This window comes from Astatotilapia calliptera, chromosome 7, assembly GCF_900246225.1.
Source record: "Astatotilapia calliptera chromosome 7, fAstCal1.2, whole genome shotgun sequence".
NCBI classification, from domain to species: domain Eukaryota; kingdom Metazoa; phylum Chordata; class Actinopteri; order Cichliformes; family Cichlidae; genus Astatotilapia; species Astatotilapia calliptera.
The window spans coordinates 26,116,668-26,139,559 of NC_039308.1; the positions used below are offsets into that span (position 1 = coordinate 26,116,668).

A 22,892-nucleotide genomic window follows, 5' to 3' on the forward strand; every position below is an offset into this window, starting at 1 on the left:
AGTCCTGATTTAACCTAGAACCTCTTTGTGAACTAGCCTAAAAGATCTCAAAATACAACATATCACGAGCTAAAGAAACTTAAGAAAAGATGAGAAACAATGTCATTGATATCTGTCCGTTTGGAAAGGGTTACGACGCCATTTCTCTAAGCTCAAAGACTTAGAAATGGCAGGTGAACCATGGTGAACCATTATCCACAAATAGAGAAAACCTGGAACAGTAGGGTTTATGCAACCATACCAAAAAACCTCCAAGAGCACATTGACGAATCATTCAGAAGGTCACAGAAGGACCCAGAACACGTTCTAAAGAACTGTAGGCCTCACTTGCCTCAAGTAAAGTGAGAGTTCATTATTATTCAACAATTTAAAAAAGAGAGAGTGGGCAAAAATGGCATCCATGGGAAAAATCCAATGGCAAAAACCAATGCTAACCAAAAGGAACACAGAGGCTCATCTAAAATTTGTCAATAAAACATCCCTGAAAGTTTGGGGAAAGTACTCTGTGGACTGACAAGACAAAAGTCAATCTTTGTGGAAGACTTGGGGCCTGTTAAATCCCACATAAAACAAACACAGCATTTGATAAAAGGAACATCATACCAACATTCAAACATGGTGGTAGTGTGATGGTCTGGGGCTACTTTGCTGCTTCAAGACCTGCATGACTGCATGACTTGCCATTAATTCCTCTCTCTAACAGAAAACCCTGAAGGAAAATCTCCACCCATCAGTTTATTCCCTGAATCTCAAGAGCAGTTGGGCAATACAGAGGGACAATGATCAGAAACACACCAGAAGTCCACCTCTGTATTGTTCAAAAAACAAAACAAAAAGAAGGTTTTGGAGTTACTTATAGCCAAAGCCCAGACTTAAACCAGGTTGAGATGCTTTGGCATGACCGTAATCAGGCTGTTCAAGTTCAAAAACTCTCATTATGGCTGAAGTAAAACAATTCTGCCAAGCAGAGATGATCATTCCTCCACAGTGATGTTAAAGACGCATTGCCAGTTATTGTAAACACTTCACTGCAGTTCTTGCTGTCAAGGCTGGCACGAACAGGCATTAAGTTTAGGGGGCAATTACTTTTGTATATAGGGTCAGGTAGATTTGGAAAGTGAATTTTACTGCTATATTGCATGAAATACTGCTTCCATAGAAATAAATACATCAAGAGTCATATAGACATGTAATCAATAATTTTATTACCATAATTCATTTGCTATTAACAAAACTGATTAAGTTTCATCCAATGTTTTGGATTCCATGATGATGAAAAATCTGCATTCACCATACAACTTTAATATAAAAACGATTACTCATGACAACTTTAAAGCAAAAATTTAGTAGCTAATAAATTCATATACAAACATTCATGTACCAACATTAGCCACTTTTTCATATTTAACCTTTAATGTATGTCCATAATGTCCATATAAATAGATATACTCTTTCCTTCACCCTCCATTTATGCATTTAAATTAAACCATTCTCATACGGTCACTGCTAATATGCAGTCACTATATAAAAATATGTAAAGAGGAGTTATGTACAGTCATTCATCTTTTTATGTGTATGCTAAAATAATGTGTAGTTTAAAATCTGATTTGAATTAAGTGCACTTAACATTACGTTCAGACACAAAACACGCACGTACACGGCATTTACAAAAACACTCGAGAAACACTAGAGGGAGCCAAAGTCATGGTAACAACTATACTTTTTATAGAAAGTAAATGATTAAACTGCCATTTTTTTTATTGTCCACACAGATGTAATTTAAACAGATATAGAACTTAATTTTCAACATGGTATATCTGAGTCATCTGCATTTTATCTCTTTCTGTTTTTACTTTCTTTAATTTCATGAATGCTGTTTAGGTTCACTCCTCTATTTGCTTAGGTACTGGGCGACAGAATGGTAGGCGAGGAGAATCTCTGAGTCATTTGGGCAGGTGTGGCGAAACTCGTCCCGTTTGTAGGCATTCTCTAGGTAACGTGTCAGACCTTTGAGCTCTGCAGGGATGGCAAAGTCACGGTACTCCTTGATCACCACCTGAGGGAAGAGCAATTTTTACAAATAAGTCCAGGAATGACTCATTACATTTCTCAAATCATCTCTACTATTCAGATAACAGTGAATATTTCTCTCTTCTTCAGGATTAAAAAACAAAACAAAACGAAAGGTTTGTATACACATAGGATTGCTGAATTCTGTTCACCTTGACAATGTTGAGTTTGGGAAGCAAGTTGCAATCTGCCAAGGTAAGGCTGTCACCATCCAGGAAGAGACGTGAAGACACAGTAAGATCTGGGTTTTTGGCCAGCTCGTGAGGGAGAGGAGTTTCTAGATACATGTTCAGCTTCACCAGAGTGGAAAGAAATTTCTTCTCGAGCACTGAAAGAAGTTGCAGGCTTTCTGTTAACCCATGGTGGCTCTTTCCATCATATATATAGCATAAGTGACTTGAAAGTTTCAAAATTCTTACTGTCATTTAAACCAGGATTGGGATTCTTGATATATCCTGAGAATTTTCGGAAGATGTCTTCTCCAACACTGTTGGACTCTTTGTAACGACAGCACAATTTTGGGTGCCTGTTGTTAATCAAATAAAACATTTTGTTAATGTTTGGTGTTGCAGTGATGGGTTAGATATGCAGTGTGTTTCAAGGACTGAAAAGACTGTGGTTCATATGTTTGAAGCAAGATGCACTTTGCTCACTGTGGAGGGGCTAAGGTCTCCTCCAGGAACTCCTCAATCTTATTAGTGTCCGTTTTGACTTCATCATTGTAGATGAGAAAGGGAGGCTGAGAGCCTGGAGCCAAATCCTTCAGTACATCCGGAGCCCTGCAACAGATCAGTGAAGGCTTATTTTGGCACACTTGATCAGAAAGTTAAAATGTTTAACTTCCCAGCCTAAACCAAGAAAATGCTATGGAAAAGCATGCTAGGATCACTTTCTAATGATGTGTTTTGACACTTCAGTATATATAAATAAAGCCATGCTATGATGACCATTGATGATTAGAGTAATTTCTGGCTTTTTTTTTTTTTCAAAGTAGCTGCATAGGTAGAGACCACCCTCGCTGACTTCTGATGCATGCCCACTGGTTTTTGTTCCATAAGTAGGCCTGAAATATGACAAAAATTGTTCTATTCAGAAAAGAGCTTCAAGGATTACTCCTAATTAAATTTTAAAGGGGTAAAGACTTAATATCCACTGCGGTTTGTTCTCACTACCAAATGTGTTTTATGGCTATGAATTAGTTTACGAGTGCAAGTGTTCTTCTAGAATCAGGCACATTTACCAGTCTAAATTTGGTTTGTAGTGATTCCTACTGAGTGAAAAATAGACTGACATGATAAGTTTAACAAAAAAAATACAAACACGGGTTTGAAACCATTGAGCTGCTTTTGTTTTGTGCTATAGATTAACAGGGCTTCATTATTTCCCCCTTTTGCAAAACATGAAGAAGCAATGACTGCTGGAGTACAAGCAACCATCTTAACACCTTCTTACAGAATTTTTGAGACACCGGAATGAAAGCTTCCTATTTTTATATGATCTAAATAGTGTATTTTATATACTTAACTTTCATGTTGTTTATGTTAAGTGCAGCATATTTTGCTCCTTGCCCCCTCCCTTTCCGCTGCCTGTTCATCAGAAGGACAGCTTTAAATTTGATGTCAAACCTTTGTGTGGGGGGTTTATTCTTTTATTGTTGGTTTTGGTGTTTCTTACGCCTGATTCTCACTCATACATTGTAAATATCATTCAGCTTCCCGTGTGTGTGTTTGTTTTCTTAAACCTGCAATATCTGATTTTACTGACACTTGGGGGCAGTGTCAACAAGTGAACACAACATTTGTGTTTTTGCCTTTTTAAAAATGGAATGGAAACTGATTTGTTTTAGATATAAACCTGATTATTTTGAGCTTGTTTGCTTTAATTTTGTGTCACTTTTGAGTCAGTTACAACTGTTTGCTGACCATTTGTTTTTCTCACTAGTGTTTCTCAAACCTTTTCTTTTTTTCTTTTTTTTTTTGTTATTGTTTTGAATCTCGTGGAGGTTTTGTGTTTCTTTGCAGGTGTGTAAAATATTTGTTTGCGTCATCTTGTTATCTGTCTTCACAAATATCTCTTTGTACTCGTTTTCAGCATCTTATCATTCGTAACCTATTGCGGTCATTTGTGTGACTGCTTCAGAATCGCAGCCCTTTGGCCTACACCAGGCAGCAGTCTTTTCTGTTCAGTAATCTACCATTTCACATAATAAATTTTTTACCAGTTTTTACCAATTTTTTACCAAAAACTGAATCCTGTATGAATGTAAATAATTTGCCTGCCTATATGTTTTATTGCTGTGGCTGTTTCTTGCATAGCATTTAGTGTCCCTGTAACCTTTCCTGAACTCAGTGGGGTTGGTGGAGGGTGAGGTGTTGGCAGGTTTTCATTGTTGGGTGGCTTTTATAATGTAAATCAGACTTTCCTCCCATTTCTTTTACAAATGCAACTCTCTGTCCTTGAATGCAACTTGTGAAAAACAATGTAAATAGTAGTTTTGTTGAGACTACATCAAAAAAGCAGTATGAAGCCAGTCTCCTTTGTGCCCAGCTCTTAAAGATTCTACAAGACTTTTTGAAAAACGAATAAAATGTGCTCTCACCTCTTCATGTCTACAGTGGTCAGGGTAAAGTTGGCCCCTTTTAACCAAAGAATCATGAAGAGTCTCTGACAGAAAGGGCAGTTCCCCACACTCTCAGCATCATAACTGGCCTGACAGACAGAAACAAAGACACTTTGCAGTCACAGCAGATGAGTATAAAACAAGCTTTTATGATCATAAAATTGCACAATTGTACGTGGGTTCTAGTATCAGGATCTAACAAAACCATGAGCACCTACACAGGTATTCTCGTTAAGCCTGCTCTGCTCTGGCAGTTTAAGCTAACTGCAAAGGAATTTCACACCCAGATTAAAAAGCCTATTATTGTAATACTGGTTTGTATCTCTGCCATATCCTGCATTGTATGCTTTACTACAGTTTAAATACACTGAAATACTGTAGTTTGCTAAAGTTAAAAGCTTTTTTTTGACACATTTCTGTCACTTTAGATGTAAACAAACAGGAAAATGTCACCTTGTGTTACCAAGTAGCTGGGAATGGGAAGGGTTTTTGCTTAGACTGTAACACGTCAAGATTGTTGTATGTCTTACCTTTACAAAGAGTTCAATCTTTGGCTCCTCGGCCATCTTACTTTCTCTCCGTCTTTCCACTGATGTCCACGTACCTCTGCTGGTTCCACAAACTGATTTCTTTCTGTCACTGCTGATGAAAGGACAAGGCAGAGCTGTGATAGTGACTGAAGTAAAGACATTTGCAATTTTCTGACACACCTCCTTACCTATTTCTTTCTCTCTGTTTTTAAATAAAGCACACACATATATATATATATATATATACTCACACTGGTGATCACAGCTAGCACTGGATGCAAGACCAGTACTTTATCTTTCCTCCACCTGTATTATTTAATTGCTCTACTCTTCACCTGTTTCTGGGGTTTGTTGTTCTGCCACCACACCTCTCCAGCATTGAGTGGCAGCCTACACCTCCTCTGGAGTTACCAGTCAGACCAGCAAATCTGGATCTGGCTTCACTTCCAGCATATTCTGTCGATGAAATCTTTCTGTCTGTCCAATATGACTCTTTCAGCCCTGGCTTGCTCTTTGTAAATTGCTATCTAGCAGAAAAGATCAGTTAGACAAAAAGGAGTCATCAAAAAAGTGGACTATTTCTATAGTTTCAAGCTTGCTTACTTTCAGTTCAGTTAATTTAAACTTTATTCATCACAAATCACAACAACAGGTGCCTCATAACGCTTTATATTGTAAAGTAAAAACCCTACATTAATAGACCAAAAACAGAGAAAACCCTTGCAAATCATATGACACCAAGATGTCTGTCTCCTGAATCCAAACTGGAAGCCCAGAGAAGAGGGGCCTGAAGGCTCTGCTTCCAGTCTATTGCTAGGAACCACGAGTAAACCAGCAGTCTGAGAGCTAAATGCTCTAATGGCATTACACAATACTATGAGGTCTTTAAGATAACACGGGCCTGATTATTCAAGACAATGTATTTGATGACAAGGATTTTAAATTTGATTCTGGATTTAACAGGGAGTCAATGAAGAGAATCCAGTATAGGAGAAATCTGCTCTGTATTTCTAGTCCCTTTCAGTCCTTTAATTAACTGCAGCATTTTGGATCAACTGCAGGCTTCCAGGGAGTTTTTAGAACAGCCTGATAATAACGAATTCAATTGTCCAGCCAAGAAGTAATAAATGCACAAACTAGTTTATCAGATAGGACGTTTCTAATTTTAGAGATATTGCACAAATAGAAGAAAGCACTTCTACATATCAGTTTAATATGCACAAGGACATATCCTGGTTAAACATGACTCCAATATTCCTGACAGTGTTACTGGAGGCCAAGGTAAAGTCATCCAGAGTAAGAATCTGGTCTGATACCACCTTTCTAAGTTTTTTAGGGCCAAGTGCAATAACCTCAGGTTTAACTGAATTTAGAAGAAGAAAAGTTGAGGTCATCGAGGTCTTTATGTCTTTAAGATATTCGTGCAGTTTAACTAATTGGTGTGTTGTATCTGGCTTCATTAATAGATAAAGTTGGGTGTCATCTGCATAGCACTGAAAATGAAGGCTATTCCTTCTGATGATACTGCCTAAAGGAAGCACATATAATGTAAACAGAATTGGTCCTAGCACTGAACCCTGTGGAACTCTATAATTAACCTCAGTGGGTGAAGAGAGGATTCTCCATTTACGTGAACAAATATGTATATAGATATGATTCAAACCACTGCTGTGCAGTATCTTTAATACCTACAGCATGCTCTAATCACTGTAAAAATATATTATGGATTACAGTGTCAAACACTGTACTGAGGTCTCAGAGGACACTCACAAAGATGGGTCCACTTTCAGGCCATAAGAAGATCATTTATAACCTTCACTAAAGCTGTTTCTGTACTGTCATGGGCTCTGAAACCTGACTGAATCTCTTGAATTAAACCATTGCTCTGCAGATGATCAGTTAGCTCTGTAACAACTACTCTTTCATGAATTTTTGAGATAAAAAGGAAAGTTGGAGATTGGCCTATAACTAGCTAAACCATCTAGGTCAAGTGATAGGTTTTTAAGTAACAGTTTAACTACTGCCAGCTTGAAGCCCTGTGGTATCTTTCCAATTAATAGAGACAGATTGATCATACTTAAGACTGAAACATTAATTAATGGTAGAACGTCTTTGAGGAATCGACTCTAAAGGACATATTGATGTTTTGGAGGAAGGAATTACAGTTATCTCACGGAGCAAAGTTTGAAGTATATCACATGCTGCTGGAACATCAATAGCATGGTGCAGTAGTTTTCCAAAGGATGTTTTGACTGCTTGTGGCTGCTTCCCCATGCTATAAAGAAAAATTCTCCACTAGCTGATGAGTCACATTTTGCACACTGTGGTACCCTCACAGTGGAACTGGAAAGAGGGCTATCCAAAATACTGCCACAAAGGTGATATTGTATCTTAAATATCATTGTTGAATTTATTATTCAACTCTTTTTTTCTTTGCTTTTTGGCCACATTATTTTCTGCATGCTTTCCATTTCAGATATAAATTAAGCAGTTGCACTGAAGACATTTTTAGACCCAGTGTTTCCCATTCAGTTTGATATGTTTATATTGGACATTTTCCACAGCTGTTTCTAGTTGTCGATCTGCATTCATGACTGAATAAAAATGCTCTTGTGTAACAAGCATTCACCACCGAGACTTGTGTTCCGGTTGGCAAGAAGAGAAAGAAACACCCTCAAGGATGTAAAGAGAAAAAAATGGTGAAAGCTGAATGAGTGAGATAACATCACTAGAAAGAAGCAGACTGCTGTAGCTGTGACACAACCCCTACAACATTGTATTATTCCACAGGCGAGGAAGACTGAGGAAGGAAATCATAGGGGTGTGACCTGTCTTTATCAGTCATCTGTGACTTTTTGTGCTGTGAATTCCAAAAGCTGATTTCACACACTCAAATACATGTTGATGAAAGCAGTTTAGTGTATTATTTTGTCCAGGATCGAACAGGATGTTGTTCTGCTTTTGAAACACTCGAATATTCTTTGAATAAATTCTTCAACAATTGAAACTAAATTGTCATATGTGCAACAAATATGGTGTAAAAACAGTTTTAACATAAGCACAACATAAACCAAATATGTTATATAAAACATGGTTTTACTAAAGGGATGGCATATTAAACATACATGCGATTACCATTATTTACAGGGTATGACTATGACTATGATGTTCCTTTCTCACATTGCTTCATCTGAATTGGTTGCACAAGCACAAAGATGGACTTTATTTAGTATTTGATAATCTATGAGATTTAAATATACTTTTAACCATTTTAAAATCCTATTTTTTGTACCCTTTGACAATTTAAAGGTGAGACAAACAGGTCAAGAGGCTACTGGGAGAGGAAAACAGGTAAAAGCAGTAAAGGTGGTGCACTGAGGTGGCGACTGGGAAATGCAGGACAAGCTTATACACAGATAAGAGTCAGGTGATTGGGACTATTGTAAAGGAAAATTTGTAGTTAAAAGAGGCAGATAATTTCTTCTCCATGGGGTCCAGAAATCCCACTGGGAGCCACCAACATGCACAAGCTTGTTGAGCTAGTGATCTGCTCACAAGAAGACTAAGGATGACCTCTACTGCTCAAATTTAAGATTACACAAGATGGAAAAATTTTTGCAGCAACACAGGAGATCCAGCACACCAGTGCACATAATTACATATTCACAGATACACTGTTACAGATTTTAAACTACGACTACACTATCTGCAATTCATTCTGGATCAAATACAGATTTGTTCACCACTTCTTGCCACTGCTTTTTCATTCCTTAGCACTAACAAACCACAAGTGATAATCAGTGACAACCAGGCATGTATATGTAAATAATACTCTAAATATATCTAACATCTTGCTGCATGTTGTCTTTTGACCACTCACTGATGCAAACAGAAACATGATGTTTCTGATACAGGCCCTTTCTCTTTTGTTTTGTTTGCAAAATATTTCTGCACAGTAGTGCCGGTGTTAGTGTTCTTCCCCCTACAGCAGCTTCCCTGATTGTAACTCAGTCTTGTGTGAGCACCCTTGTGTAACCCCCATCTTCATATGTCATGCCTGACACTTCCTCTTTTTTATAGCCGTGCACACATGCAACGAACTCGTCTTGGATATGCTCCATTTTTTCTCATAGAGTGAGGGTTGCCACAGACATAAAAGAGAAAGAATGTTCCGCACTTACCAGAAGGCAGGAATTTAAATGCAATGCGGAGTTAGAAAGAGGGTGGGACAATGTGGACCTTTTTATGTAAACACATATTCAGCAAGATTTCAGAAAAGCCACACCTACGATTCTTTAAAAGGCTTTGTGTTTTTGGTTTTCTAACACAAGTTTACCATCGTGTTTCTGCTGGCAACAAGCAGAAACAATATTCATGGTGATTGAAGAAAGAGAATAAACCACTCATCTCATCATCAGGTTAGTGGAGGAGGTTTGGGGTTTTGCCTTTCATATGTCTTTCTGGTCAGTGTGGTTCATCTAAAGAAATTTCTTGCTAAGCAAAATCTTGCTAAATCTTTATTTGTTTGCTTGCTTATTTAATCTGCCAGCTTGCATTTCATTGACTGCTAGAAATAAATAGAAACATGCAGGTTTAAAAGTATAGGGTCACCAGCCAGTGACAGAACAACAAAATCTTTTACAACATCCTGTAAAGTTATTTATTTCATATTCTGTATAGTTTTTCATATTTATATCCTGTTCATATCCTGTACATAGCTTGTACTCACTACAGCCTGTACATACTTATAGTTATAGAATATTCACAACATACTTCATACCGTGTACATTATAACATACCATAATAGACCCATTTCTGTAATATACTCACATATCTATATTATTGCTAATATATATTGCAATATATATATATCACTAAAGCACTTCTGGATGGATGCAAACTGCATTTCGTTGCCCTGTACCTGTGCATGTGCAATGACAATAAAGTTAAATTCTATTCTATTCTATTCTATTCTGTAGTTGATCTTTAGGTCTGAACTATAGACATGGCCTGTTTCTTAAGAATATTGCTATTTAATACACTTGTTGACATAGATTTTGAATAAAAATATATATAATGTATTAAGGATATATACAAATGTTTTTATGAAGGAGGCTCATTTGTTCTATTTGTTTTTCCAAACATGTGCTTTCTTCCTCTGCCATGCAAATGTAAGGAATAAATTTGTGAAAATATTTCTTCAGGAGTTAGTGTGGGAAGTCATTTTAAATGTTGCTCTTCTTCATTTTCAACAAACTGAAACCTTGTAGTTTCAGGTCTTACATATTGCAAAATCCCATTTCCTTAAGTCTGCATCACATTGTACTTTCTAAAGACAAAGACAGGTTCCACAGAAAGACCACACCATTTAAGAAAGGTAGAGCTTTTAAATGATATAGGCCTTTAGTTTAGAATTTAATATGCAATGTCATGCAATGCAAAAACAGGGTTAACTAAAATATTTGAATTGCATTCGTTCGAGCTTTACACCAGGTGATTTGTAACTCACTTTGTGTCATTTGTGCAACTGCTTGATTCTGTCTTTTGAACATGAGAGGAGCGATTAACCAAATAACAGCTGGAAGATAATAACAATGTGTTTTATACACATGCAAATACTGACTGAAAGAGATTTTCCCCTTCTTATAAAGTAATATTTAATTTTTGTTTTGTTCATTTAAAGCAAAGGGCAGGCAAGGTGCTGATCTGTGTAGGAGGTGGTGAATCGTGTTCATACTGGAAGCCACATGTGAAGTTAAAGTCCCTAATGGTGAGTCCTGAACACAGTCACTACTCTACCCAAAACTGAATACAACACACTTTTATTTACTTTAAGAGAGACTTCTGATTTTCCATATAAATTTACAAAGTTACCTTGTGAAGAAAGTGCTTCTTTTTTCAGTTTCTCCATAGTTTGATGAGGTGTTGGTCACTTAATGAAAGACCTAGGCTCTATTCTGAGAAGCAAGTTTAGCTCTGACATTGTTAAGCCAGATAAGAAGAAAACCCCAACATTCTGCTCCAGAAAAAGTCAGTTACTAGGTTAAAAGAATCTGTGGACTAAATCTGTTCACTGGCAGGTTTTCAGCAACAAACTCTGAATTTCTGTCTGACTGCCACGCCACCACCACAGCTGAATCAGTGACTGCTTGTTTCATTTCTTCAGTCATAAAGTCCCTGGCGAACCTCAGAGCAATGTGAATTCGTTTCCAGAAGCTTACAGGTTGACAAAGACCGAAATCTCAGTTAGACGTTTGCTATTTTTTGCACTTAACACTTTTGCAATGATTTAGTCAGCAATAACAATGGTATGAAGTCTTGTTTTCACCACTGAAAAAATCAAAACATATTTTCTGCCAGTTAAAATTTTGAGATAATAAATCATAATGTAGTGTAACACATAATGGAGATAATAACAGAAGTTTCTGATGCATGTCTGGGTTTTGATAGTTTTTTCTTTTTGTTTTTGTTTTCTTTAATTATTCATTCATTCATTCATTAGCTGAAACAAACTTCCATAGGATGGAGACAGCGATTATGTCACTAATTTATTATTTGAATATCTTTAAATATTGTTTATATTAATTCTATTTAAAGCTTTAGCTTTAACACGTTGATCACTAATCAGTCATTTGTCAGTGAGAAGGAGAAAAAAAATGCCTGTCACAGTTGGATCTCGATGTGAATATTTGAATGAAGATGAGGCTGAAATGACTTTAAGACTGTAACATCATTAAATGTTGCAGGCAGTCTGACTGTGTTGTGAACATTTCAGGTTGGACTTTGTTCATAGATGTACTGAGGCATCTACCCAGAATGGGCTCTGGTAGAAGGTATCATTGGCAAACCAGGTGGAAAACCACTTGCACAGCAGGATTTAAAACAGATAAGCATCACTGATATTTTATGGTATGCTCCTGAATTTCTGAGTTTCCAGACAGAATTAGAAACTAGAATGCCTCCTCAAATTTGATTTCCCCAAAAGGACGCCAGTGACCGTAAACAGATGTAAACTGTGAAACTTTTCATTGGAACTGCCATTGTTCTCCATTTGTGACTCGCTAAAAAGAGCACTGACCAAGCTGTGGCTGTAAGAGAACCATCATCTGTCACTGAAGGTTGAGATTAGATCAGATTAGAAATATTTACACAGAGAAACATTAAAGCAAAATTTTGTTTTTCTCTTTGTTTTTTCTTTAAATCTCACTAAGCATTTAAGTAAGTTGGTAACATCCCATCGTTTTACTATTACTTTAAATTAAAACGAACATGGTGATAAACTGTAGCAAAAAACTTTTTTTAAATTTATTTACTTGTTTTTTGTTTTTCATTTGAGATGGCAACAAATAGTGTATCCACCGTAGTTTTAAGATAAACATCATTGTCCACACTGATGCATATTCACATCCTTCGGTCTGCTGGGTTTTAATCGGAGACTCTGCTCTTTATTTACCCATTACAATGGTGAATCTGTGGTCTGGGACCTCCGCTGTAATGCTGTGCTATACTGCAATTAAACAGACGTGAAAGTCAAAAGAACATGGTTCAGAAATTATTCACAGTGCAGGTTTGAGGTATATTTTTTCTTTTTTTAGTGGGCTACATACTGAACCCTAGAAGATAGAAACAAAGTATTGATCACGCTACCATCAATTTGATACCAATACCAGCATGGCTATTGGTAATACTGAAATTCAGATTTTCCCACCTCGACTCCGCTGATGATGTCTTTCTTCCTCTGGTCAGGCACGCCTTAACACAGAATTGAATATACACAGAGATGATTGACTTAGCACTGATAAGCCTCTCTGGAACCAAAAGATAAAAAGACTTTATCAGAATTAATCATCTTAGATTGACTTTTTAAATATAGAGTTTTGTGAACATGTTTCCTGGAAGAAGCCTCTGGTGTCTTAACAGATGACATAAAGGGATAAGCGCTAACATGTCTCGTTCCAGGAAGTTTATAATGACGTCCGTGCAACACCTTTTTTTAACCTGTGAACTGTGCAGAGTGCAAAAGGAAGAATTTAAATATGCTCAGTTTAAGTGGACCTTTAGAAGGATGCATTTACTGAAAATGTGAGGGATTATATTTAGGTAAAACAAAACAGATCATCCTTGAAGTCTATGCAGCATTCAAGAAAAAAAAAACATGCAAGTAATGTCTTTTCTTTATATATCTGCTCAAGGCAAACAGTGAAGCAGGAAAAAAACTGATGTGTTCATTCTTTTCTTACAACAGGGGTTTCACACCAAAAAAATACGCAAATTGGTGAAGAGGCTAGTCATCCTCTGTTTTTTACCACTGTGTCTCTTCAGTGGGTGGCTGAGTAGCTCTGTAAAACCTTTACATCATGACAGCAGAAGTAGAAATGTGACCGTCCTGCTGTGGCATTGGCCCTTCAGCAGATCATTCAGCCTGAAGGGTGACGTTTGCTGGGATCTCTACCGTATCCCTCACTGTATTCTGGTGGACGAGCGCTCCTACTTCCCCTCTGCGGATGTAGTGGTGTTCCACAACAGGGAGCTGCAAGTGGGCCTCCACAAGTTGCCTACTAACATCTCACGGCCATCAAGCCAGAAGTGGGCCTGGATGTCCCTGGAGGCTCCTTCTCACAATGGAAACTTACATAAGTATGCAGATATCTTTAACATGACCATAACTTACAGGAGGGATGCTGACGTCAGCATACCCTATGGCATGCTGCTACGGAGGGAGGCTGAAGAACATGTGAATGAAGACAACTCTGTAAACAAGAGCTCTCTGGTTTGTTGGGTGATCAGCAACTATAAGAGCCACCACAAAAGAAGCCAAGTGTACAACAACCTCAGAGCTTCAGTTCCTGTGGTAGTTTATGGGCGCTGGACTAAAAACCGCCTCCCTTCCTCAGAACTTTTACCTACAATATCTCGCTGCTATTTTTATTTGGCTTTTGAGAACTCACTTGCTAAAGATTATATCACGGAGAAGCTGTGGAGGAATGCTTACGAGGGAGGGGCTTTGCCCATTGTCCTGGGGCCACCTTTAGGCAATTACAAAGCTGTGGCTCCACCTCATTCTTTCATCCATGTTGATGAGTTTGCATCACTGAATGAAATGGGAAAGTATCTACAACAGCTTGCAGAGGATAAGAAACGCTACAATGAGTATTTTACCTGGAAGAAACAGTGGAAAGTGAAACGGTACACAGACTGGAGGGAAAGACTGTGTAATATCTGTTCAAAGTACAACAGTTTACCTAAGCACAAAGTTTACTCAGACCTAGATGCGTGGGTCAATGCTAACACAAGCTTAAACATTTGATCAAATTTTACTGTATTTTTTTTGCAACATTTGTAGACATCATTTCATCATTCTCTGAATTTCTTTGAAAACAGTTCAGAGTGAATGTGAAACGTAAAAATCTGAAAAATTGTATCTAAAAAAATATTTTAGAAATGTGATTGTATGCACACAACTTAAACTGCACTGTAACTACTATGCATTAACAACAATGACTGAGTGATCTGCTACACTGAAATCCCTAGCACTTTACTCCAGTACACTAAGGTTAAAAACTACCTAGTATGTGGAGATATTTAGAAAAGGGATGTAGTGGATATCTGGATAAAGTGTAACCTGCCTCTTGCATTATGGAAATGTCTGTAAACACACACCTTACTGTAAGTGCTACTTTGTACAAACTATGACAGAAAGCATCCTTTTCCTGTGTTGCAAGAAAGGGATGTTTTATTAAAATTATGCAACCACTTTTACACCTTGAGTTACTAAAGAAGCTGCTGTTGCAATATTCTGTCTGCATATATAAAATACTGTGAGCTAGTCAACTGCTCCAGCTTAGAAAGACAGTTTCATACTTTTAGAGAGAACCAGGCTAGCTGCTTGTCTCGATCAGGTTTGTAAATAATTCAACATTTAAAATGAGTTTTGTTCACAGCGCCTCTGGTAGAAACTCCAGTTCTCAAACTGCCTCAATGTTTACAATAAAGCAAAACCTGGAAAACTTTTTAAAATTGTCATTTTTCATTGCTGAAGTGTTGAAAGACTCAGAGACCATGTTCGCACTTTATATCCAGGCCAAAAAACACACACACACACACACCACTTCCTTGAATAATATATAACATACATGCACTTACTACACTAATGCCAAAGCTTAGCAGCATGAGGTAAAATTCCCCTGTTTAAATTCAGCTACAAACTACTGCTTACCCTATGATGAGGGTTTATCATGAAAAGATACAAACACTGTCTTTTGATAACATTTATTGGGGGATAATAGGCAATTCTGTAATTATGCATACATATGATTACAAACTTTTTTTTTTTTTTTTTTAAGTGAAAAATGTCACTATCCCAGATTTTCAATATATTAATCAATTTAGTTTTGCTAAAAACTAACAGCTAATGCCTAACAGTTGTGATTGCACTCTCAGTAAATAACTTCAAGTTGATAATTTCAGCTTGTAATCAACACTGAGGTATCCTGGGCCAGAAATAAATTACAGCAGTACATATTGTTTGACAACTTTAAGCTGATCCTGCTAATAATTTTATTGTCACCTAGGGACTTCTTGATGTATTTTGAAGTTGGAATGACATTTAACATTGTTTTCAAAGTTTTAAAAACACTGAGTAAATAGTAACATAGGAAATAAAAAAAGAGAAAGTTGACAGGGTAGTCAGTCAACATTAAAATCTAAATAAAGAGAAAAGGAATCCTACAAGAGTTTCTAAAAGCAGATGGCAACAAGTCACATTTACTGTCGCTCATCTGAGAAAGAAAGCGTGTACAAATAGAACAAGTAAAGGGTTGTAGTATTTGCCAGATTACGTCAAAGGGATTACACTAACACCTACTGAAGCGCTTTTTTTCCCCCTTTTGCTTAATACTAATAACCACAAGGGAGGGGAAAAAAGCAAGTTTGGTATACAAATAAAAATGGAATAAAAGCCTTGTAAAAAAATTTGGACAAATCAATCTTATAAGAGCGCTCTCTGTTGCAGTGCTAGTTTAGACAAATACTACAGATGCTCTCTACAGACATGACACAAGAAGTATTGCACAAGTATTGGCCAAACTGTCAAAAATGAATACTGTTTAAGGAGGTGTCCCTCCCTTGCTTTTCCCTTGTTGGCACCACAGAAAGCCTACCCAGAATTATGCACAACTAATACACCCCAGCTCTTGAGCATTTACAGACCAAGCCTCATTCCACATCTGGTCCATAAAGTCACAGCACAAACTCAAAAACTGGACTCATTGGCCAATACATAGTCATGCAATAAATGCGCAACTCCACATCCCCTTTTGCTATATGAAGTCAAAGTAGTTCATGGTCACAGAACACAGTGACATAAGACATTTCACAATCACCATAGCTGAAACCGGAAACCACTTTGATTTCACCCTCACACAACTCAGATACGATCAGATGGTTTGATTGCTGCATTTGTAGAGCTTACGAGGAAAGTTGGGCACATTTTTGAAAGGCAATCTGTGGTTCTGGTTGGACTATGGCTTTATCTAGTTGGGTGCCCAACCACTCCAGGATTCAGGGCTTGTTTCATGACATCAGGCCTGGGAAGTTGAGGCATGTAGAGCGTGGGAGGAGGGCCTCCAGTGAAACTGGGCCCTGGGTAGGCCTGACTGGGAATGGGGGAAGGACTCTGCTCATACAGCTGGCCTTCCAATTCCTCATCCAGCGGCAGAGCCAAGCGCTTCCCCTTCTGTCTCCGGTTGCAAAACCAAACACGTACCACCTGCCAAGAGCAAAATAAAGTGTTAGTCAACAAAATGTGAACCACAAGAGACTTGTGGTGAGAGAAATAAGATATGCTTACATCTCTCTCCAGGCCCAGATCATCCGAAATGTGCTTGATTGCTTGAGTGTTCGGTTTGGGACACTTGATGAAGTAGGACTCTAGAGCAGCACGCACTGCCCCCTCCAGACTGGTCCTCCGCTTTCTTTTTCTGGTGTCAACAAAAACTCGCTCAATCTTGTACATCTGTGGAAGCAGAAACGTGTAAGAGGGATGGAGAGTTACTGATTGTGCTCTTCAAGCACCTAAATTTGTATCACTAGAGGATTTGACATATCTGCTTCAGTTTGGGCTTAGTCTAAAATTAAAAGGAGCCCCAGTTTGGCAATCACCTGGTCTTAAACTGGTTGTTTGAAACTTACATCCTGAGGATTTTCAGAGTTCTCCGCCTCATCCAGCCATTTCTGCAGAAGGGGCTTCAGCTTGCACATGTTCTTAAAGCTCAGTTGCAGAGCCTCAAAACGACAAATGGTAGTTTGGCTGAACATTTTTCCTGCTCCAGAAAATAAAAGACATAAGACTTGACGGACACACAGCCAGCTCCCCAAACTGCAGAAGACACTTCATGAGCATATAATATTCATAACCATTTTTAATTGCCAACATTTACCAAATCTGCCAATCCAATCTACTAAAGTCAGATGCAACATAAGATAAGAATAAATTTACCATAAAGGCTTCCCAGTGAAAGGCCAACATCTGACTGGGTAAAACCCAGAGTAATGCGCTTGTGTTTGAGCTCCCTGGCAAACTGCTCCAGCTCTTCAGTGGAAACAGTTTCCTGCTAAAAGGAGAAAATTAAAAAAATTAAAAAAAAATCCAAAATTCAAGCGAAAAATCTTTGGCTGATAGGCAGCGCACATTTGCAGTGCTCTTGCAAAAGGTCTACGAGATGAGGACTCACCTCTTCCTTGCATCCTTGATTGGAGGACGCGGCATTTCGTCGGGAGGTGGCCGGCCTCTGCTGCTGGGCCTCAGGGACAACCTGAGGTGTGTTCACGCTGAAATACCCGTTCCCCGGAAGTCCGTTGCTCGGGGGTGAGGGGGACAGCGATGGGGAAGATGTCGAAGACGTGGAGGGAGTTTGACTACCGCTGCCAGGTGACGAGAAGGACCAAAAGGACGGGTTCCAGGTCCCAGTCCTAGCGTAGAATAATCCGTGGGCCATATCGTTGGAGGCTTGTGGAGTCAGGTACTGCTGAATTTTCATCTCGGATGAGTAGTCCTCGCGGGCGACCTTCTCCATCTTTATTTCAGGTAGTTTGATTTGCTCCGCCGTCTCGGCTTCAGGGGTGGTAAGGTTTATAGGCTGGATTGCTGCAGATACGCCAGGTAATTGGCCTGTGTAGTCTGCAAAGGGATACCAATGCTTGGGTTGCCCAAAGTCTCCAGCCTGTAGCTCAGAGGGCCTGTAGTCGGTGGAGACGGATGGGAAGGGGAAAAAGGCTTGAGCGGATGTCGATGCGATACCACTGTAACAGCTTTTGTTGTAAATGCGGCTCGGGTCTGGCAAGACACCATGGGGTACCTGGAAGGAGGCACTACTACCAAAACCCTCCTGACCCAAAAGCTGCGCGCAAGCGCTGGCGCGGCTGAAGTCATAAGGCCGGCTGTGGCCCTCGGGACTTTCAGACATCTTCCAAAAGATGAGAAAACCTGGCCGAGCAACAAACGCGCTTCCAGAAAGTGGGGAAAAAGTTGATCTAGAGGTGACTGATTTTAAAATGTCTTATCCGTTTCGGGATCCAAAGGAGAAAAAAATAAATAAACCAGTTCAAACGTGAAGGCCTACGTCTGAATGCAGCATAACTACCAATATCCCAACGGCCTAGTCCATAAAGCTTTGTCCTCCCAAACGCTTATCTACCATCAGGCTCAAATGCGTGTCTGCTCCACAGATTTTTCTTATCAGCGCCACAAGTGTTAGTATCGTTTTACAGCCAATCATCGCCCATTGGTCGGCTAGTTGATTGGGCACAGCTGAAGGTGCATTTGTAAATGACCTTGACTCCTCCCAAAGAGGTGGGCGTGTTTTTTTCACCTGAACTTAAAAAAGTTATTTTTAGCACGGTATTGATACTTTATGTATGTGAAGTACATATATTTTAAAGTTAAGCTAATGCTTAGAATAAACTGATCTACTTGGAAGACCATAAAAACACTGCTCAAAAACCACAGGTCACTGCTCCTGTGAAAAAAACAATTTAACATCCTAACTCGCTCATTTCATACATAAATTATAATGCAGCGTTTCTTTACATTATTCCTCGTTAATGGCATGGCTTTGACATTAAAATTTCTCTCACACAAGCTTCAGTGTGGCCTGAATCAATGTATTTAAACAAATACCAATGTCATCCCGAGTAGCTGATGAAACAAATTAACCTAATGAACCAGGCCGAATGTAATCGTAAACACATTGGGGTCGGGTACTTTTTAACTCTAACAAACATAAATTGCTCATAAATTAGGCAACACTTGCATAATGGAATGAAAAATGGTTTATGGCTACTCGAAATAAAAATTTTCCCACCCATTGCAGATAAAGACATGTTCTATCTTGTTGTAGTGAGAAATTATTCATGTCCGTGGCACCTTTTTTTACAAAGTGTATGTTTTCAATTGTGGATTTTTTGTTTGTTTGTTTGTTTGTTTGTTTTTTGTCTTCTTCTTCTTAAAACAACTGAATATAACTTTATTCAGAACTATCAGTTAAAAATCTGTATTTGAATTAGAGGATTGTGTTACTGAAATAAAAGACAGTCTACAATTTTTATGATTGTTTAAAAAAACCCAGATAAAAATGCGATTATGCATAAGAGTTTACATACTGGGATAAAAGGATAAAGGAAAAGGCTACAGTTGCCAAGGTTATGGCTACTTTTTTATATTAAGCTTATTAAAACATTCGGAATGGAAAAAAACAAGCTTAACCATAAAACAATCCACAGCACTCGATTGAACTTCTCCCATTCACCCCCTATCAATGGCTATTCAAAAGCCCAGTACAGATGCGATCCCCCAGCGCGAATAGTTGGCCGCAGATTGCGGCAGGAAGACGCACTGCGGGAAGGGAGTGGGGGGTGCAATTGTACGACGAGGCCCCGGGGGCACCCCGGGGATTTCAGATCCCGAGATGCGATGGTCGGCCATTAGCTCCTTTTCACGTTGAAACAAAAAGTCCTCAACCCTTTGATTCCAATCCCCACACCCATCAACCCCCTCCCCAACACCCCCATCATCTGAGACACTATCCTGAAGTTTCGATGGAAGTTTCCCCCTAGTCTGCATGTCCCACTGCAGGGATTAACTGCAATATGACCAAAAGGTGTAAAACTGGTCAAGCTGTCTGCAGGCTGTATAATCAAGTTCTGCTGGAATATAGGTTGCATGTGTAGCGCCATGTGTAACATTTTTTCTCCTTGTGGCTTGAGGCCTTACCCCCCCCCCCCCCCCCAAAAAAAAAAAAAGAAAAAGAAAAAAGAAAAAACAGTAAAACACCTCAAACTCATGTCATTATATTCTTGGTGGTTCATGTGCTCTAGTTTAAGACGTTCTTGCAAACAAACAGAATTTCTTCTTTTGGAACTTCTGAAATTAGCTCATCACACTACATTATAACCAGCAGATGAGCACTTAACACACTTTCGGAGAGAAGTCAGTGGAGTAAAGGACATCAAATACCAGCTATACAAGCATTGTTCTGGGTACATGGACTTGGGGGAATAATTGTTATGCAAAAGACAAACACAGCAAGAGATATAGGCTGGGCTAGAAAGAGAGAGAAAGGCACAAGAGAGCGCAGAGCTCTCAGGGTGCCCAAAGAAAAGGAGTGTTGGTGGTGTTGGGGGCAAGAGGGGGTGGAGGGTTTAGTGTTGAATGGCTCAGTACAGTGAGGAGGAGATGTGTGAGAAGAGTATCCAAGGATTTAGCTGAACCCCACCCACCCCCACCTCCCAAATGTCTCAGATCTTGCCTTTAGTTCTCTTCAAGACTCATCAGAGCCCTTCAGCACAATCAGAGGAGGGGAGAAAGTAAGAGATAAAAGAAAGCCTGCTGATAGGGTGGCAACGTGAATGTGTTGCACATCTCAACTGATCAGATCTGTGAAAGAAACACCTCCAACTTGAGTTTCATGACCCTTACTTGTGAAAGTAAATGTACTTGCTTTTTTTCTGGTCATGTCTTCCTTTTCTATTTGCAGATGCATGATGTGTAAAATGACTCACTTAACAGTAAACATGCACTTCTGGGAAGATCTTTGTGTAATTCCTGCAAGTAAGAAAGAACTTAAAAAATGTAATGAGTGTACCTACAATCTTATATTCAATCTGAGGGACTGCTTTCAGATTGTTGCTGATTTAATTGGTAGGATTCCTAAAATCCACCCTTCCTGTTGAGCAGCACTATCACTATCATCTCACAAACAAGTTTGATGGCATTTTGATTTCCCCCCTAACAGCCCTGCCGTTAACACCCATGTTCACACACCTCCACCCACTCAAGGTTTCATCCAAGGGCTGATGGCAGCCTTCTTCTCGCTGTCCACCAGCGAGCACAAAGAGGTTTACTGGCATTTGCATACATCTCAATGGAGGCAGAAGACTTGACACATCCCCTCCCGAGCACACACGGAAATTCAACCACATACACAAAACCCACAAACCTTTCTCTCCTACCACACACTCACTCACTCACACACATACACACTTTATGGGCGTAGTCAAGGTAAAACAAGGTCAGACAGGATCACTCAGGACTGAGGCAGAGTGGCAGCACTACATGCGTCATACTGCCAGGTTAAAGGAGAATGTATCTGTGATTGTTTAAACTGAGTCCTTCTCTATTCAGTCTGTTATTTTATTGTTATTTCTCCATATTTATGTCGACTATGGGTTAGTTGTTGTATTAGCAGGGAATATTTAGATGTCTTGTGGCATTTCATGAATATATAGGATGAAAAATAAAGTTGGCTTTCAGTATTGTTTGATTGCACAGATTTTCATTTTTAAAATCTTTGAGTGTCCCAGAAGGTTGTAACATAGATCAACGTCCATTTTTATATACATTTTATCTAAGAGCGCAGTCAAAATGCCAATTTCTGTTATACTAAGTCATCACAGAAGAAAAAATGTGTTGTTGTATTTTCTATGATTTGATGTTTTGTTGACTTGCTCCAGTCAAACTCAAAAACAAATCCTTAGTCTTAAGAAATGGACAAAAGAAGAAGACCCATATTTGATCAACATCTGGATAACTTTCTTTAAAACTGCAAAATAATGCACTGGCTTTGGTAGAACATATAACTATGAAGCTTTAACTTAGTACGCCTACTATGATTCTGACAAGGGGCCACTGTTGCATCTTTGTCCTAAATTTCCTGTAATTTCTTTACTAAAAACACCCAAAAGAAGCTTTATCTGTGAAAATACATAATACTGTAGAAAAGTCTTGAGCCACACCTCATTTATTTTGCTTGAAAATTAGAAATCTGTCGATTGATTAATTGAAACATGCAAGGATAATCGGGAAAATAAGAAAGTGTACTTTATTGATCCCCGTTGGGAAATTCCTCTCTGCATTTAACCCATTCACTCAGTGAAGCAGTGGGCAGCCATTGGGCGCCCGGGGAGCAGTGTGTGGGGAGGGTACCTTGCTGAGGGGTACCTCAGGGTAGCTGTTCAGGGGAATCGAACCCCCGACCTTCCGATCGTGGGGCCACCACTCTACCTACTGAGCTATCCCTGTGTTCTAGTTGAACAAGTTTGAAAGGTAATATTTAAGATAAGATAAGACTTTATTGATCCCACAACGGAGAAATTTTTGCATCACCTCAGCTCAGGTA

At 38.9% G+C, this 22,892-nt stretch overlaps 3 protein-coding genes across 6 annotated transcripts; 1 reads left to right on the forward strand and 2 right to left on the reverse strand.

Annotated features, from left to right (window-relative positions):
- Nucleotides 1–1,214: 1,214 nt before the first annotated feature.
- clic3 (chloride intracellular channel 3) lies at nucleotides 1,215–5,583 on the reverse strand. 2 transcript variants are annotated; one of them, XM_026174091.1, is made up of 7 exons: nucleotides 5,472–5,583; nucleotides 5,221–5,329; nucleotides 4,670–4,779; nucleotides 2,724–2,849; nucleotides 2,490–2,596; nucleotides 2,223–2,398; nucleotides 1,215–2,056 (listed from the first exon to the last, which is right to left on the reverse strand). In XM_026174091.1, the coding sequence occupies exons 2-7, from the start codon at nucleotides 5,254–5,256 to the stop codon at nucleotides 1,892–1,894; spliced, it is 720 nt and encodes a 239-aa protein (XP_026029876.1). In that variant the 5' UTR covers nucleotides 5,257–5,329; nucleotides 5,472–5,583; the 3' UTR covers nucleotides 1,215–1,891. The 2 variants fall into 2 exon arrangements, with proteins under 2 accessions (XP_026029876.1, XP_026029877.1); XM_026174092.1 differs by having other exon boundaries at nucleotides 5,221–5,332.
- Nucleotides 5,584–9,369: 3,786 nt separating this feature from the next.
- On the forward strand, nucleotides 9,370–15,230 carry LOC113025879 (alpha-(1,3)-fucosyltransferase 7-like). Its single transcript, XM_026174096.1, has 3 exons — nucleotides 9,370–9,638; nucleotides 10,904–10,990; nucleotides 13,466–15,230. The coding sequence occupies exons 2-3, from the start codon at nucleotides 10,988–10,990 to the stop codon at nucleotides 14,525–14,527; spliced, it is 1,065 nt and encodes a 354-aa protein (XP_026029881.1). The 5' UTR covers nucleotides 9,370–9,638; nucleotides 10,904–10,987; the 3' UTR covers nucleotides 14,528–15,230.
- A 975-nt stretch (nucleotides 15,231–16,205) lies between these two features.
- pou5f3 (POU domain, class 5, transcription factor 3) lies at nucleotides 16,206–19,001 on the reverse strand. Of its 3 annotated transcripts, none has more exons than XM_026174095.1 (5): nucleotides 17,952–19,001; nucleotides 17,717–17,828; nucleotides 17,410–17,543; nucleotides 17,069–17,233; nucleotides 16,206–16,987 (listed from the first exon to the last, which is right to left on the reverse strand). In XM_026174095.1, the coding sequence occupies exons 1-5, from the start codon at nucleotides 18,681–18,683 to the stop codon at nucleotides 16,748–16,750; spliced, it is 1,383 nt and encodes a 460-aa protein (XP_026029880.1). In that variant the 5' UTR covers nucleotides 18,684–19,001; the 3' UTR covers nucleotides 16,206–16,747. The 3 variants fall into 3 exon arrangements, with proteins under 3 accessions (XP_026029880.1, XP_026029878.1, XP_026029879.1); XM_026174093.1 differs by having other exon boundaries at nucleotides 17,717–17,831; XM_026174094.1 differs by having other exon boundaries at nucleotides 17,410–17,540; nucleotides 17,717–17,831; nucleotides 17,952–18,999.
- Between the last annotated feature and the right edge of the window lie 3,891 nt (nucleotides 19,002–22,892).

What these genes read in the sequence shown, in the direction of transcription:
- pou5f3 (XM_026174093.1), bottom strand. Translation starts at nt 18,683, where the DNA reads ATGTCTGAAAGTCCCGAGGGCCACAGCCGGCCTTATGACTTCAGCCGC. An exon ending in ATCAAGGATGCAAGGAAGAG is followed by an intron (nt 17,832 to 17,951) that starts GTGAGTCCTCAT and finishes TTCTCCTTTTAG; the next exon opens with CAGGAAACTGTTTCCACTGA. An exon ending in TTCACTGGGAAGCCTTTATG is followed by an intron (nt 17,544 to 17,716) that starts GTAAATTTATTC and finishes TATTTTCTGGAG; the next exon opens with CAGGAAAAATGTTCAGCCAA.
- clic3 (XM_026174091.1), bottom strand. Translation starts at nt 5,256, where the DNA reads ATGGCCGAGGAGCCAAAGATTGAACTCTTTGTAAAG. An exon ending in ACCACTGTAGACATGAAGAG is followed by an intron (nt 2,850 to 4,669) that starts GTGAGAGCACAT and finishes GATCTGTTGCAG; the next exon opens with GGCTCCGGATGTACTGAAGG. An exon ending in CAATCCTGGTTTAAATGACA is followed by an intron (nt 2,399 to 2,489) that starts GTAAGAATTTTG and finishes AACTTCTTTCAG; the next exon opens with TGCTCGAGAAGAAATTTCTT.